The 17,563-nt window shown below is 39.5% G+C and overlaps 1 protein-coding gene across 2 annotated transcripts in view; it reads left to right on the forward strand.

Annotated features, from left to right (window-relative positions):
* The first annotated feature begins 6,297 nt into the window (after window positions 1-6,297).
* Window positions 6,298-17,563, forward strand: part of slc35f3b (solute carrier family 35 member F3b) — a 53,767-nt gene continuing 42,501 nt past the window's right edge. Inside the window, exons 1-3 of one of the 2 annotated variants that reach the window (XM_044372398.1) lie at window positions 6,298-7,329; window positions 8,690-9,034; window positions 10,036-10,250. In XM_044372398.1, coding sequence (XP_044228333.1) covers window positions 8,937-9,034; window positions 10,036-10,250 — 313 coding nt within the window. In that variant the 5' untranslated portion in view covers window positions 6,298-7,329; window positions 8,690-8,936. The remainder of the gene's footprint in view (window positions 7,330-8,689; window positions 9,035-10,035; window positions 10,251-17,563) is intronic. The other variant, XM_044372399.1, reaches the window with a different exon arrangement.

Genomic DNA, 17,563 nt, shown 5'->3' on the forward strand with positions numbered 1-17,563 from the left:
TCTGACTTCTCATTTCATCAAAACCGGTGTGTGTCTGTTTTTTGATCTGTCTGTGGTGTAACTGTTTACACTCAGATTCTTCTTCAATGACTTTATTCCTCTTTTATCCAGATCTCCTACTGCACTCACACTGAATGCTAAAAAGTATTGACACTAGCTGACAGAGTGGTGGCTCATGGGTGTTATGTTCTAATAGCAGTTCCAGCTGTCTGCCAGCAGCAACATGTGTGATTATATAACAAGTATTTACCATGAAAGTGTAATTCAAGTGAATGCAAGTAAGGGCGAGGGTTGTGGACAATTGCCAGGCTTTTGTACACACACACACCACTTGGGTGAACTAGAAAGAAGAGCAGTGAGAATGACAATGAATGTGATCATCTGTAGGGTTTTGGGTAGCTTTTTCAAAGACAGAATCTAATTATTGGTACTTGAATACACTATTACGGTCATTCATCTCCTCTTTGAATATGAAATGGATCTGTGTTTAGTACGCCTCCCACCACAGAAGAGAAATAATTAAAGTTAGAGGTGAACAAGAGGCTCAAAGATATCCCAGCAAGTGATTAACAGGAAGAGAGCATAAAAAGCAATGATTTGCACATCAGACTCATTATATGTGCACTTTTACAAGAAAGGACATTGTCCGCTAGTGAAAGAAACTGATTTATAATGAGAACCTCTGAAGAACATGACCCAAATCTCTTGAATTTGTAGGATATATTAGTGGCTTTGGTGTGACTGTGCCATATCTGGTGCAAGGATATATTTATAATAAAACTAATGGAAATGAAAGGAAAAACAAAATAAAAAAGCTCCTATCTAGCTATAAATATATATATTTTTTGTTTCTTGATCTGTCAATTATGCCTTTCAACCTCTGTATCCAGTACTACAGTATATTGTGTTTTATGGCCACAGGCCATAATGTCTCTCTAAGTAGAGTCAATCTTAACTGGGCTCCTCGCCTAACAAATTTTAAAGAAAGCAATGCAATGATTTTGTTTTATTCAGCAGCTGTATTTCTTCTTGAACAGAAGTTTAATTACTTCTGACATGCAGGCAACTCTCACTGCAGAACGACTAAGCCAACATCCTTGTTATCAAGTTGAACCACCTGAATAAAGATGAGGTGGAAGGCAGCTCCTGGCAAAGTATTTATTGGATGCATGTTGTGAGAACACAATTTCCTGTGGGTGCACAATAATTGGAAATAGCTGTTGAGGATGTTAGCCAGTGTGATACAGTACAAACCTGCCATATTCAGAGACAGCAGTGCATAGTAATCGTGCCTGTTCATTTACATAATGTGATTGTAACAAATCACTGTAATCAGATCAGAGTGCTTGTTTTAAAGAATATAATCTGAGTTTATATTATGGACTGTGCATATCTGGGAGTTCAACTTTAGAAAACCCTGTTGCGGAATAGCCTCAAAACACAACAACAGAACGACTAAAAACTGCATGCAACTGACGTCACGCCCTCATTCAATTTGTGCACTATAAATAATCATTTATATCAATGCACTGCTTATGTTTGAGCAGTGAAAGTATTGAGACACAGGAAAAGTGGACATGCTACATTCAGGGGTCACCATAAAGCTGCAAAATACTCAATGAATAAAATTTTGCTAAATTAGTGCAAAGCTAACTGTAAGCCCCATCAAACTTAATACTTTCAGTAGGACCCAATCCCATAAAAGCTAAATAGACAACCTTCACATAGACAATAAGTGCATGCAATAATAATATATAGTATAATTCCCCACTTAGATGTGTTTGATATATCAAAAAATATAACACATAATAGTTTTAAAAACTCAAAGAACGCATTGACTCTATGAAGAAGGCTAATCCATACACTCCAATTCACTTTTTAGAGCAGTGGTCTCAGCCTTTTCGGAAGTTGTATTTATTTTTTCAAATGTACATTGTACAAACTTAAAATATAGAATATGAACATAACCAAACATAAAAAATAGCTATAAAAAACTGCAGTTATAACACCCATTACCTGCAGGTGGCAGTGTTGCTGCTGCCATTGCTTTCTTTTCCTGTAGGTGGCGCAGGTTGAAATGTAGAACTACATTACAGTGCTCCCTTGTGAGAATCTGCAGCCTGCTAAATGGGAATATGTTTGTAGGTTTTAGGGTTTGTGGTTTGTGAATATGTTCCAAGGTACTTTCACAATATGGTTCCTATGTAAAGAAATGTTTTTAAAAAAGAGAAGAGAGGATCCCCTCATTGGAAATTAAACATCATGCTGCATGCACAAGCAAGGTCTGTACTTAGAGCAGAATGAGATTACATTTGCTTACTGCAGAGACTCCAACAAAATACTTTTCAGTGTTGGCATGTGGCCAGTTTAAGTGACCTCCACTTCAGGACAACATATTTAGTAATTCCCCACCCATCCTCGCCTTTACTTGCTTTCAGTTTGTTATTGCACATACTGTAAACACATACATGTACGATTGTCAGTAGACTAAGCCAGGCTGTCAGTCAGGAGTGTACTGGGGCAGAACAGGACTATCCCCTGAAGGCCCAGCTCTACACAGCAAACTGAAATGTACCAGCCGCTTTTTGTCATTAATATTGCTATTTGATCTCTCAACATGCGAACAGGAAACTACCTGAGCCTGAGCGGTGAAGATAAAAATAATTCAGCCTTATGTTTATACCTGGCAACAGGGAGGATTTCCAGAAACACATCATTACACTGAATCTATTTTTTGAGGAATTCTGATGCGGTTCTAGTTGCGTTATTGTACAAATTACGCAAGACTGTGTTCTAGCTTGTTGTGCGTGCATCAAACCCTCCAGCAAAGCCTAAGAGTAACACACACTACAGAAACGCCCAGGAGTGCGCAGTGCAATGCTTGACATTTCATCAGTCAGGTCCATTGTTGCAACTTTGGCTTCTCATATGCTAGTGCACCAGGGGCTTAGGGGTCATCCAGGACAGGGTTGTGGATTGGGACTGAGGCCACACTGGCATCTACCCTATAGCACTGCTTTCTGATGGTGGAGCAATTCTATTTATATCCTCACACCCACCCACACACACACACACACACACACACACACACACCCACACACACTGGGACTATGGGAATGCAGGAGGCCTCAAGCGCAAACATTCCCCACTGCCAACTCTGTAACCACTCTCATTTGCTACTGCAAACATGATGCTTTAATATGTAATGGGAGCATTGATTAATATAGATTTGCTTATATTAATGTACCCAAGAAATAACTAATGCAATATATGGAATTGTGCATTTGAGGGCCTTTTAGTCATGAGGGTTGTCCTATGTGCTTGGCATAAAAACTGTACATATTTGTAGAAACATTGCAGACACTTAGCAGGACATACACACTGCCCCATTTAACTCTGTCTTGAATATGTAATAAAATGTGAGACAAACTGACAGGACCAGAAGGAGAGAGGAGAGAGGAGAGGGAGGGGCGAATGGTAAGTGGGTGCTGCAGCCGTACTGTAGGCAGTCTCTCTCTCTGCAGTGAAACCTCCCTCTCTGCAGTGTGTGAGGTTTCAAGAACATCAGGGCTCACAGTTACCTCCCCTCATTCTTCTTTATGTCAGAGGGTTTTTTTCACTGAGGCACGAGCACATCCAATTAGTGTTTTTTCTTCAGGTGATGGATAACAAACATGAACACCGAAACAGGGTAACAGAAACAAACCTTGTACTCTGCTGTTGTTTTCCCAAGTGTTCAGACTTCCGATGAAGAAAGTAACAGGTTGAAACAACATCAGTCATGCTTAGATAGACGAATAAACTCTGCAGTCTGTCTTTTCCACTTTGTAATCCCACTAAAGCTGACACTCAATCAGATCTGACTTAGCAAGCAGGTGAACATGCTGAGAAAAAGTCAGTCAGTCAAATAGCTTATGGCCAATACAAAATATAACCAAACATATCCATATGAAGGCTAAATAATGGCTTATTTAATTACCATGTCGATTACTTTTTGCTATAAGAGTGCCTTTACAATAACCTCCAACTGGCCTGATCCCCCATGTCCATGTCCTTGCCAAGTCTTCACACCCAACAACTCACCAAAAATAATTGGTTATAAATATTCAAAAGAAGCAATCATTTGTTTCAAGTGGCAAATGTCAGACAACCTTCAGGTCTTCAGGAGAGGCATGGCACTGAATCGCCCCTCGTCAACATGGGGTGACCAATTACTCCAAATCCCTCTGGCAAATTGGGCAACAAAAATGCAAAGCAGACATTTATGATGGGAGACATGCACACTGCCGCAGACACAAAAAGCAGGGGGATTTACATATAAAGAACAGAGGACAGATTTTGAATGTATTAAAGGAATTACCCTATAATATGGCATACTTATGTGCTTTGTAAAGGACGGAAACCAAGAGCTGTATGTCAGTTTTCATAAGATTTCTTCTATGCATTCATATTTATAACAACATGGCTGTGAATGTCTAATGGTCAAAAGTGATATGTTTCAATGGAGATGACCACTGATTATATTTATTTGATGGCTGTATGCAGAGCAGAGTTCATCATCTATGTGTAGATGAAAACATTTTACAAACTTTCTATTGTGAAGTCAGCTGAAAAGCACCTTTGAAGTGCCATTGTCCTGGTATTTCAGAGGTGTCTTTCAATATTAATAGCGACCCAACAGAGGACGGACTTTGCAAAGATACCTCCAGAGCTTTAATCATATATTTTTGACGTGTTTTCATTTGTCAGCACATCTAAAAAGGGATTATCTAAGAATGGAAATCAGGTCAGTTAAGGCTGGCCAGAAGAGAAGACAGAAGATACCAATCTTTCCCTCCCACTGGACCTGTTTGCCTGGGTTGCTAACTGGTTCATGATGTTGACACATAATAGCATCAGCAGGTCCTCTCATCCATAGAGATTCTGCTGGCTACTCCCCAGCTGTGTGTCAACCTTACCAATAATGGCAGCTGAATAACAAATATACCCTAAAGAAATCACACAGGCCCTTAGAACAACGGGGTGCCGATTTCATAAAGGTTATGTTTCAACAGACAAGTCTGTCTTCATGCAGATGTGTCTCTTTGAATTATATCAATACATTTCTCCCCTCATTAGCATATACAAATACAAAAATCACCAATCAACCACTAAGTAATGAGAAATAAACTGTTGTACTTAAATACACAGTAATGAATGTGACCTTTTTTACTGGCTCAGAGTTTCACTTCTCTTCCTGCATCAGCCAATCAGCAGTGGCTTGTCACACTGTTTCCAGGCTGAGAGCTGCATTAAATATTAATGGTAAGAAGAGCGAGGATTTACATCATACTTTTTTTATACTTTATGAAACTGGACACAAGAGGATATGAGAAATAATGGAAATGACTGAAAGTAAAAGTAAAACAAGATTTCTAATATGCTGGCGTTTGTTTTCTGACGAAGCACTGAAGTGTGCGACTTTTTGAGGTTAGAAAATAGCTAAAGAGGAGGTTAAAATGAAGGATTGTGAAATCTATTTTCACCATGACTACAGATACCACAAGTAAGCTGGAGCCCTTGCACATTGACATCCCTTGACATCTTGGGAATATATTGATGAATTCTCACAGGACCATCATATATTCAGAGAGAACTCATGCTCCACTGAGAAATGTGCCATATGACAAGAAACCTTTTGCACATAGGACATTTTGACACGTCACAGTAGAAAAAATACAGTTGTAAATAATGAAATTAATGATGGCTGAATTGCATTTAGCTGCTTCTGTTTCAGGGTCCTGTCATTGTGTATACTGGCTCACACTTAAATGAGAACAAAGCCATCATTAGTGTTATTTGTAACATCTGTGCTCTTCTTACAATAAAGAGCACAAAATGTCATATTGTGAAAAGAGCCACCAACAAGTTACTGCAAGAACTTGTTATTTTCAAAGAGTATTTCTATACTTTTCATCACAAACACAGTTTGATGACGTTACAATCAATTATAATTTAGATTTAGATTTTTAGAAATTAATTCCTCCAACAAAAATCATCATAAATCAAATAACTTATTTTTATATCAGATATAATTGATGGACAACAATAAATATGCTTTTGTAATATTAAAATTATCACAACACCAATTGAAATTAACAATCCAAAAGCTACATAGTTAAATTCTTATAAAATACAAGATACAAGAGCTTAAATTTGAGCAAAAATTTAAATGGGGCAGGTATTATGTGGAACTACATGTATAGTTTTTTTTAACTTTTCACAGCAGGAAAAGCACAGGTGTAATTAATAACATTAATGATGGCTCCGCACCTTTTAAATGTCTCTGTTACTCTGTCGTGGGAACACTTAAATGGAGGGCAGCTATTATACTGTTAACGTTATTACATGTGTTTAACAGGTCAACAGCTGTGAGAGATGTCTATAGAATTATTTCACAGCATCAATTTTAACATATCATAGCAGGAAAAGCACAGATATTAATAATATCAATAATAGCTGAATTATATTTAGATGAGTCAGATCTAGGCTCTGGTATGAGCATGCTGGTTCACTGGGATGACTATTGGGACACTTAATGGAACTGAGCCATCCATGATGTCATTAGTTACACCTTTTGCTTTTCCCGCTATGAAAAAAGTAAAAATGACTGCTGTGAAAAAGGTCCACTGGAACTACTATTTTACTCAATTTCTTATGTGTGAAGCAACATGTGGATCAACCTCACTGTGTTCATTTTATGATTCTTGGCCTTGATCTTTGGCTCCCAGCTCATCTCTGATCCATATTTAGAAAGGAGTGCAGTGCCCTGTTGTTTGGGGCACCAATTACATTGCTATTATCAGCCTGCTGAAGTGGAAGATGATGTGCTGTGGATGGCTGTGAATGAGCTGAATATATCAGCACCTCCTTTACATCAGCCGTTCTGATTTTTATGAGTTGTATCTCCAGGCAAGGTGTCCACGTTATTTGGTTTTGGCAAAGCAGCAGGTTGAGCGGTGAGAATTGATTGGACTTTGGCTGAGCTATGAAGTTGAGAGGTGCATTATGCAAGATGAACCTGATACTCTCCACCCCATAAGGCTGTCGATGGGAGGTGTTGACCCGCTTATTGATGACTGGACTCCACTTTTTTTTGCTTGAGTAAGCACAGGTTCCCCTCCACCGTGTGGACCTGTGAGGTGTGGCTGGTCATTGATCGATGCAAAACCTGTCTTCGGAAAACAGTCGGTGTATTTGTGCTGCTCACTGCTCTCCATAGAATGCCGACGCAATGCAGGGAGTGGACCACAGACCTGGGACCTATGGGCAACACCACACTCACGCAAGGTAGAGCTCCACTCTTCTTGATAGCTGAAACTGCATGTACCGGGTACTGTGTAGGTTTATCTAGGGACAGAAAAAAATATACACTTTATCTAAACTTTTTGTCTTTAGATTATCTTTAGCTTCGTTACAACCAGTGCAAGGGGGGATTTCCCATGCTACAAATTTCACAATCATTTGAATACCTTGACAGTCATACGTTTTTAATCATGAGACAGCATGAAAAACTGAGTGTACTGTCATTGTTGCACATTTCGCACTTCTGAACACATGAGACAAAGACAGTCACCTGATTTCCAAGTAGATATAATCACTACCAGTGCACATAATTACGCCATTACTGGAAGCATTGCTCTGATTGGACGCAATCAACTATATCCTAGTAATTGTCTTTGATTCTGTGGGATTGAACAGAAACAAAATTTCTGCTGTTTCATTTCTACCATGCATTTCTCTGTTCACCCTCAACTTAGAAATACAGGGCCTCTTAAACTGACTGGATTGTGTTTTCAATAGTTCTGTGATATCCTGCACGATAATGAGGAATAACAAATAAAGAAAAAGTAACAACAACAATAGAAACACCAGGAAAACAACCTCTCTGGCTTTCCCTCTAAATCATTCAAGTGGGATTTGGCAATAAAAGAAAAAAGTCTAACTGATTCTCTTACAGAAATGTTCCATAATTTAGAAGAGGATAAATGAAAGTGATTTCACAAGAGATAAGCAGGGGTGTCACTGTCTTACAGATGGTGATATCATCATCAAGGCAATTATCTGATGTCTCTCTGTCCCACATTACCAAACCCTTTCATGCTTGATATATTTTTTTTAATAAAAACACCCAAAACTGTTCTGAGCCACAAATATTTTTTAGCATAATCAGATTAAAAATAAAACACTTACTTCACACTTCAGAGTAAGGTTATGCATGTATTTTGTTTTTTTCATCCTGAGCCAGTGAGACTTGCTGTGATTGTCTGAAAATGACAGTTAAAGGGGGAAAGGAAAGAGCTCATTTGTAAAATGTGACTGCTGCAGATTGGCGCGTGCTTTGCAGGTTAGTCGTTGGACTTTTTGAGAGTACAGAGCCCTCAGAGACATAAAATTTCAGACATTTGAGACCAGCTGCAAGGGAGAGAGCTGAGTCAGGTGAGGTGCAGACTGCGATTGAGGGGTTCCCTATATTGCTCCAGACAGCAAAATCATCTTTATCTCAAACTTCACCAAAGGACACCATTGGAAGCCTCAATTTTATATTTTTGGATGGCCTCGTATAAAAATGTCATAGATGATAAGGCTCTGCTTTGGTATTTCAGATATCTGAGGCTCAAGGTATGACATTTCCTTTTCTGTATCTTAGACTCAGAATACCCACAGAAAACGATCATTGTAGATGAATCCGGCAGATGGCGCTGTTGCAGTGCCTCAAGCAACCAGCAGCATCCAGAGCAGCGCGCATCCTTTACTGTTGAAACAGTCTGTATTGAAGCTTTCCACTTCAGCATATGTTTGTAGGGGTGAGAAGGAGCAGCACGATGGTACTTGTCTCCGTCAACCCGGATGAGGATTTAGATTTACAGTAGCAGCCCCGCTCAGTGGCCTTAAGGATGTACGGGGATGGAGAGGGCACTGTGTGGGACCGGGTCGGACGGCCCCACCGGGACTGTATGTGCTACCTTGGACCTCCTACTACTTTGATGCCCATGTAAGATATTTAAACTTTTTTTTTTTTTTGAAATGCATTGCTGCCGAATGACAGAAGTAGGGACACCTGTTGCGCGCATGATTTTGCAGGTGCATCGATTGAGTAAATTGACTTTAATGGGCAGAGGTGTTGTGAATACAATTAATTTTTTTCCCCAATTAATTTGATTGATGTTTTTAATCTAACTGGACGATATTGCCTTATAATGTTTGCTTGGACTTCACTTTCGTCCACTTCTGTAAAAAAAAAAGAAAAAAAAGAAAAAGAAAAAAAAAAGAGCTACGATTAGACAACGATATGGCAGCATTGGGTAACATTTTACTCACCGATTTCTCTGAGTGGTTCAGTAAAACATCTTCTGCTTTCACAGGTTGACGCTTTCATAACACCTGTGAGGTTTTATCAGGTACTTCAGAGTTTTATTGCTGCATTATTTAACGAACCTTTTTTTTTTTTTTATTGTTTTATGTTTTATCTCACCTGCTGCAAGCAAAGACACAAGTAGCCTATATATCTCCTCTCCTCTCCTCTGCATGACCAAAATGATATCTGATAGGCTGCTGTGTAGTATGAGCAGGCTGGGCGCAGTTTTGTGCTCCAGTGCCTACACAGGAAGCCCGGAGCTGTCACAAGTGTTTCCTCTCCATCTCTACAAATCACTTATGATCGATTCATTAGTTTCAAATTCCTATAAGCCTATAATATGAGTTGCACAGAACATAGTAGGCCTATACAACAGTTGCAAGACCAGTCACTTTCGTTTAATGTCTTTCTTATTGTTGCTCAGCGGACTCAGGTCCAGTGAAGGATGATGAGAGGCGCTGCAGGGGCCCTTAACGCTGGTCTCTGTGGATCATACAACACTGACTTCCCTGTTTTAGCCAAGGAGAGCTCTTATATCATCAAGTCATATTCAGACTTTATAGGGCCCCTTTCCCCTTTTTTGCCCAGAGCTCTCACTTTGTCTTGTACCACCGCCACCCCTTGTTCTCTCTTCCCAGCGGGATGCGCAAGTCGCCCGACGTGAGCCCCAGAAGGCTTTCGGACATCAGCCCTCAGCTCAGACAGCTCAAGTACCTGGTGGTGGACGAGGCCATCAAAGAGGACCTCAAGTCTTCCCGCTCAGTTGAGGACATCAACAGCGCGTCCATAGAGGAGCGGATTTTGCGGATCACCGGCTATTATGGATATCAGCCTTGGAGTGCGAGCTACAAAAGTGAGTCCAGCAATGTTGCAACACTTAACATGCATGGGGTTGTTAACTTCTGGCACTGTAAAACATGCAGTGTTATATGCAGTGGCCAATGAGATTTCAGGTAGCCTACATAGTCTATTAATGCACTGTTGGATCATGCAGCCAGGACTGGGAACATAATAATTGCATATAAAGTGTTATAAAGTGCACTAGTCTATGGACAAGCAATTGCAGGTTTCACACTGTTACTGTAAGAGTCCATATAGGATAATGGAGATCTCCCTGTTCCATTCGTTGGCCAATTAGAGACAGATTTAGACAGTTTAGGGCCCCATGATGTGTCCCCCTGAATCCCAGCACTCAACTTTTTTCGATCTGTCTTTGGATCCTTTATATTAACTTGAATTAGTTGTTTATAGAAAGCTTTCAAGAGCAAGATATCTCTCCTAGATGAGAAAATAATGATGTAAACACAATGTCAGTCACCAAGATTTGCACTCTCCCTTGACTCTGAGAATTAGTTGCTAAAGCATCATTGTTGCTTCTGGTTGCCGCAGACTGTGGAGCTAATGTTTGCTTCAGTGGAGCTTATGGAGCTTGGAGTCACACAGTGGAAATGTTGCTGGGAGCAGTTGATTCTTTGAAGAAAAAAAAGGCTGTCGATGCAGCTTCTATTTTCCTCTCTCATTGTCTTTGTCTGCATCACTTCAGTAGATTTGCATCATTCTTTATGCAAAGCAATAAATGGCTGAGCTGTAACTGCTACTGATTCTGGCTGTATGGTGTGATGGGTACAGTCGTGCTTCACTTGTTTTGTGGCCATATTTTTGCTGTGGTGGTGTCAGCACAAACCACAATCAACTGTCAGTCTTTCGTTCATTTGTTTGTCATTGCTGCTCTGATGTAAGTACATTCAGTATGATTTTGCCAGCTGACGACCTTTGGCCATGAGCTGCTGGCAAATTTTGTGAATTTCATAAGAGAGACTGCAATATTAAACAGCTGCCAGGCTACTTTAAAATTCATAGACCTATACCTAACCTCTGAACACTGCAGACTTCACAGGACATGTACTGCCCAGATTTTAATTTGACTTAACTTTTTTCTTCTCTACTGATGATATGTTACGGGAAAGGATTGTCAAAAAAGGCAGAATATTCCACTTTAAGTGTGACTCAGTTGGGGGACTGTGGGGACCATGACTCAATACTAAAATACTTTTTATTGTAAAAAGAATAGGGATATATATTCATTTTAATTTGATGAAATGTAAGCATATAACACTTTATTCTGTCCCCTCTCGGGCCATCTGGGTGCCAAAGCAATGGTAGTCAAATATACTTAACACTATTGTATACATACTTTATTAAGGTCTTTTGATAGACATAAGTACTTTTCATATTCTAATATACTGAACTGTTATTCAAGAGGGGCATAAGAAGCCGGGCTGTACTTCAACGGACATCCGGTTAGTCGTTGGTCACCAATACCGCTGAAATACCAAATAGATCAAATATATGAGATTTTGTTTTATTGATGTAAGTAGTAATAATCTGTTTAACTATCTAGTGCGTTTATTTGATTAGTCTGCCTAAATTCAATCATGGAACCATGGCCATTTATCTGCAAGTCATTTACACTTAAAACTATGGTTTGAAATGATTCAAGCAACTCATTATCTATATAGCTGTTATTTTCCATTTAGCCACAAAATCATATTAGCTGTTATGGAACAGACTTGCAGTAATAGCGAGTATTGCTTGTTAGAGTGGGTTTTTATTAAACTGAATGACACAAGTGTCCATTCTCCCAAAAGCACAGACACTTCACCGTTAATGGGGAAAATTGGTTTTATTTAATTCTAAAAAACTCTGTCCATGTTAATGTTCACCTGAAAACAGACACTTCTTATTTTATATAGTCTAGTCCTTCCCCTTTAATACTGCTTTATGGAGTCATGTTGCCAATTAAATATTTCATGATGAGTTGCACTGTTGTATGAGACACTTCTCTGTGTGCATGGCCATCAGGGAATATGTCACTTCTCAATTAATTGATGCTGCATTTGCCTTTCAGGAAATGTTTGTTCAGCTTACTCCTATTTCAAACAAACTGAACCCAAAGCAAAATGAAAATCAGCCAAATCGGTTCACCGTGGCCCACCTAGTTGCAGCTGTGCTTTGTCTCACTTGTCACACATTGCACACAATTGCGTGCCATGTGTTAAACAGAAGCAGCCCACAGCCCTCTCCAACACGCAGGACCTGACTACTCAGGACCCACTGGCAACTGAGTAGAAAGCAATGGCAGTAATGGCTGGAGAGTGGAGGGCTGATGCTGAAGGCAGCCAATTTCAAGAGAGGTGGGAGGCTGAGTACTTCCAGTAGAGACTGTTTGTTTCATTTACCACTAACCTTTTCCTGATTGGTGCGCGTGCTCTTTCACACAGGAGTAAGCAGAGTGAGAGTGAGAGAGAAGCTAGATAGCCATGACTGAGGTTGAGGATGAAAGGTGGCTATATAGCCTGGATTTACTGTGCAACTCATCTCAATATCGTGAATACTGCAGGGATCACAAATGTGCAGGCTGCTGTAGAAGCCACCCAAGCATAAATGCATGTGTAAAAGAACCAAATACAACATGAAAACCCTGCTAGAGTGAGTCGCTTTCAAATGAGTAGTGTGCATGCAAACTCAAAGCACAATTAAGCAGGAGTTTTGCTTTTGATATGATGATTCAAGATATGAGTTAATTATACTGCAGGTTTGTCCCTTTCATCCCAGAATGCCAGAGTTCTTTCTTCAGCCTGTGTTTAGCAGATTTGGACCCAAGTATGTATGTGAAAGAGGCATCCTGCTGTGTACCTGCAGTGTCCTGGGTTTGAGTCTTGTCTGGGACTCACACTTATCTCTTTATCCATGGCAGTAAATCAATTGAGACAGAAATACAGCCAAAATGCCAATAATCAATTCTCTTCTCTGTGAGAGAAAAACTCAAAGAGGTCGTAGGTGGAGGCATTGATGTCTATATCAAAGAAAAGGTCATTGGTTACCGGGGAAAGGTTACTGGAGAAAAATACATTAGTCTACAATATCTATATGTCATAAAAAGCAACTTGAGGCTCATTATTTGATCTAGCATTCTTCTACTATCTTGTTGAACTACATGGATAAAGATTTGACTTTCACTGGCCAGCTTTGACCTAAAGTAGCAAGAAATGAAAGCAGTCCTGCAGAGATTCTGAGATAATATCTAACTCATTTATGTTCATCCACCATGGGGGATTACTTCCCCAGAATTCGAACAAAATGTCATCTTATAAAAACCTACCCATGACATGTTTAATAAAACATGAATTAATGTTCTCTTCTTAAACTGATTAGAATTTTGCCCGGACAGAGATTGAATTTATATATTGCTGCTGCGGGTTAACTATTACAGATACGAAGGTGCTCTTTTCACAGGCAGGGAAAATGAAAAGTAAAAACCTGTTTCAAGTTGCAGGAATGTCATCAAGTGATGGGACCGCTTTAAATCACCTGCAATTAAATATCTTTGGGCATTGACCTGATCTTGAAAAATGGCAGGGACAATTTAAACATTCTTATATTTTTTACAGTGCAAAAAAAGATGATTGTCATACCTGAAACAGTTTTTGTTTCTTTTGAATATTTAAATGTTTCTTGCATAGACAAAACTTTTGATTGTGTGGTATCCAAAAGTGAAGTAAAGTGTATGCTTATAGTTGCTCTTTTGGAAGACAACATAACATCAGGAGAGCTCTTTGCCAGTTGCATCCTTAATGCACATTTTAATGACAGAAGGTAGGTTTTTCAGTCATGAGTTAATTCCACGGTCAAATTTAGGCTGAAAAGCTTGTTTTACTTCTGATACTCATAGAAGAAAATGCTGTTTTCTAAGATTAGGCCTTTCTGAAATTGTCCCTTTAGGTTTGTCAAGTTCCACTGAGAAGCGAAACATTTGTCAGACAAAGAGACTTTGTTCTTTTCCTAATTTACTCTCACTATGTATCACAAATGTAGCGTCCCCTCTGGTGCAAATTTAGAGCTTCACGAGGCATGAAATGAGGTTGGATTCTATTTTGAGCTCAGGGTTTGGGCATGGTGAGACGCACAGCGGAGCAGGTTGGAGAGAGCCTATGTACCCCATATACACATTCACTGCTGGCAGTAGCAGGACAGCTGGGAGGGAAGGGCAAGGTATGGCCGACTGCGACTGAGAATGACTCCTTTAAATGCAGCTGGAGTGGAAGAGAAAGAAGGGAATAGTTATGCAGAAACACACTCTCGCTTGCTCAGTTCCTTACAGACAAATCCAGCTTGCAAAGATCATTGGTTACAAATTCCACAAAGTCAAATAGTTTCCTCCTTTTTACACCTACATCATTGAAGATGCAGAAATGGTAGTTTTTTTATTGACCGTATATCCTCAATAGACCACAGTGCAATGCAGCCACAAGATGTTGATTGCAACTGAAGGGAAAAACTAACCTTTTCTCACATGGAAGGACTGTTGCTCTCTTATAACACACAGCAGAGTGCAACACGCTCAAGCATGTTGTCTGAGGGTTGTGGAAAGGCACTCTGGGAAATGTTTTCAATCACATGCTGAAATAGATGAAAATTAGTGGAAAAATGAAGAAAGTGCACATAATATACAAAAGAAGTCACAGACTGATGATACGTATCAGTGTAAGCAGGTAAAATTTCTCTTAATTTTGTAGCCTTGGCATTATTCAATTGATGATGTGTAAATGGTGCATTATATGAGAGAAATACTAGCATTTCAGCTGTGTCATCAAGTTAGTAGAGGATAAAATTGCAGTTTTATCCTTTTCTTTCTCCTTTTCACAGTGTGTATTAGATTGGAAGTGAAATCTCTCCAATCTTCATCAACTACATCCACATCTGTAGGCTTCATTCAAGCTAAGCGACTGCAGGCACAGGTCTTGTCATAGGCTGATGTTCAGTCAAGGGGCTAGATCACATACGTAGATACACAGAGTCAATATAACACACACACACACACACACACACACAAAATGTTTCCATGCTCACATGCACGCGTTATTCACAAGGAGACAGAGCAAGAAGAGATTAAGGAAAAGGAGACAGCAACATTACAGTATTAAAGTAAACAATACATTACCCTGAAGAGTTTCATCTCTCCAGTGCTTCTCTGTCTTTATGCATACATTTTTAAAACACTGCTACATGTTTTAGTGATATGCATAACATACAACATACTAAAGTATATCAGTACCCAAAGGACTTGAACATCATGGTGTGTTTAATGTTTTATGTAAATGGGTTATATGACAGCGGGACACATATTTATGAGTTTTGGGTATATTTCAAATCCATATGGTGCTCATTCCAATATCTGACATACTGGCTGAATGGGATTATTTAGACGTGCAGTTCTTTTTCACTTGTGGGTATTTATGTATCAATAAGCGTGGTCTCTCTGAACCCATCGCCAAAGGAGCTGAGGCATCGTCTCTATAGGAGTAGAGCTACTGAGCAGCAAATTATCCTGCTTCAGTTCACAGTCTCAGTCGACCAGAAGGACTTGAAAATCAGCAGCGAGAAGAACAAGCTCACAATTCAGTGCGAGAGATATTTCCAATGGTATCTTGTGAGCTTATCCTGATTTAAAACAAAAGTAACTACAGATTCAGTGGAACACTGCGAGCATTTTGGTCCCGTTCTGTATGAATTTAATAGGAAAATATTTTCAATTTGGTTCAACAAGATTAATAAGAATTATTTATTTCTGCAGTGTATTGTTACAGGTGTTACCATGTCTTTAAAAGTTACCACTCACCAAAATCAAAGAAAGAGCTTTTAACTCCAACCAGTCCTCTTATTATTTCCCATGTTTCAAAAACTGTTTGAGCTGAGTAGTTTCATGTTTTGTCCTAGCGGTGCAAGCAAGGCTTCTCTGAACAAGTGTATTTTGGGCTTTTTTGTTGCCATCTCCAGTACAGAAGAAGCAGCTTCTGTTGCATAACATCACATCTATAATTGAATGCATAGATCATCACACACCTGCTACAGAGGTCCTTGCTTGTGCCCAGTGGACTGGAGGATCTGCAAATCAGCCGTCTGACTCTGAAGAAAAAAAAAAACCCATCTTGTCTCTTTTAGCTGCTTGTCTTTGCTGTCAGTGTCATCCAAAGTGATGGAGATTACTGACGATAGAGGGGGGCGGCTGCAGAGGAGCAAATGAGACAGCCAGTTCAGAGAGGGCTTGGAACAATATTGTAGAAAAGCTTTGACTATTTCTCAAAGGAACCTTTTGGTATTTTTTTTTTTGCACAGGGACACTTTCCTTGATGGAAAGCAGAGTGGTAAATATATTGCATGCATGGACTTGTGGAGCATCTTTATATCTTATGTAATAGTTGAGACAACTGGTTGCCTTAGCCTGGTATTGTTAGTGCTTGTGTTTCTCAGAATTAATTCTGAAGACAATAGTAGTAACTGAATTGCAGCTGTAATGCTTCGTCCTCAGCGCTCGCTCTTCCTTGAAATTGAAATCCTGCCAGTTTATTGCCAAATCTTGTCCTGCTGTCATCCCTCTCTCCTCCTCACTTCTTTTATCTGCTGTTAATTAGAAGTTGTGAAGTGATGACTCCTACCTCTGCGTAATTAATCCCTGGTCTGCTGTGGCCATACACAGCACATCATTGTCAGTGTTGGCCACAGAAGAGCAGTACTGAGGAACAGAGTGAGCAAAGTGTAAATGGGGTTGTGCTAGTAATTAGGAGGCTTATCTGGACATCTTGATGGGAGAGGGTGAGTATTGATGGCAGCTAGCAGCACTGATACACACAAACGCAAGTCCTCACCTGCTGCGATTAATTAGTTTGAATCTGTTGGCCAGTTATTAAATTTTGGATATAATTTCGTGTCCATTATGCAGTTAGAACTAGTGCAGACATCGTTTAATACAACAGAGAAAAGGGTTCAAAAACTAGGCATTCTTGACGCTTGCATTTGTGCCAAGTGTGGAAAGTGTGGAAAGAGTAAAAAAAAGAAAGAAACAAAAGTCAGCTCTATATTTAGCTCAGTCATGTAGTTTTAACATTGGTTTGGGCAAAAAGTATCAACTGACCTAGTTATGAAAAGTTTGGCACCACTTTTCAAGATTAACTTTATTGTCATTCACACTATACACAGGACAAGTGCACAGCAGAACAAAATTATGTTGCATCTGGCTCAAGAATGTAAAAATTAAACACTAAAAACTGACAAAAGTAAAATATAATAAGTTAATCATATAAACATAATGTAAACAACCATGAGTGT

Source organism: Thunnus albacares, chromosome 14 (assembly GCF_914725855.1).
Source record: "Thunnus albacares chromosome 14, fThuAlb1.1, whole genome shotgun sequence".
Taxonomy (NCBI): domain Eukaryota; kingdom Metazoa; phylum Chordata; class Actinopteri; order Scombriformes; family Scombridae; genus Thunnus; species Thunnus albacares.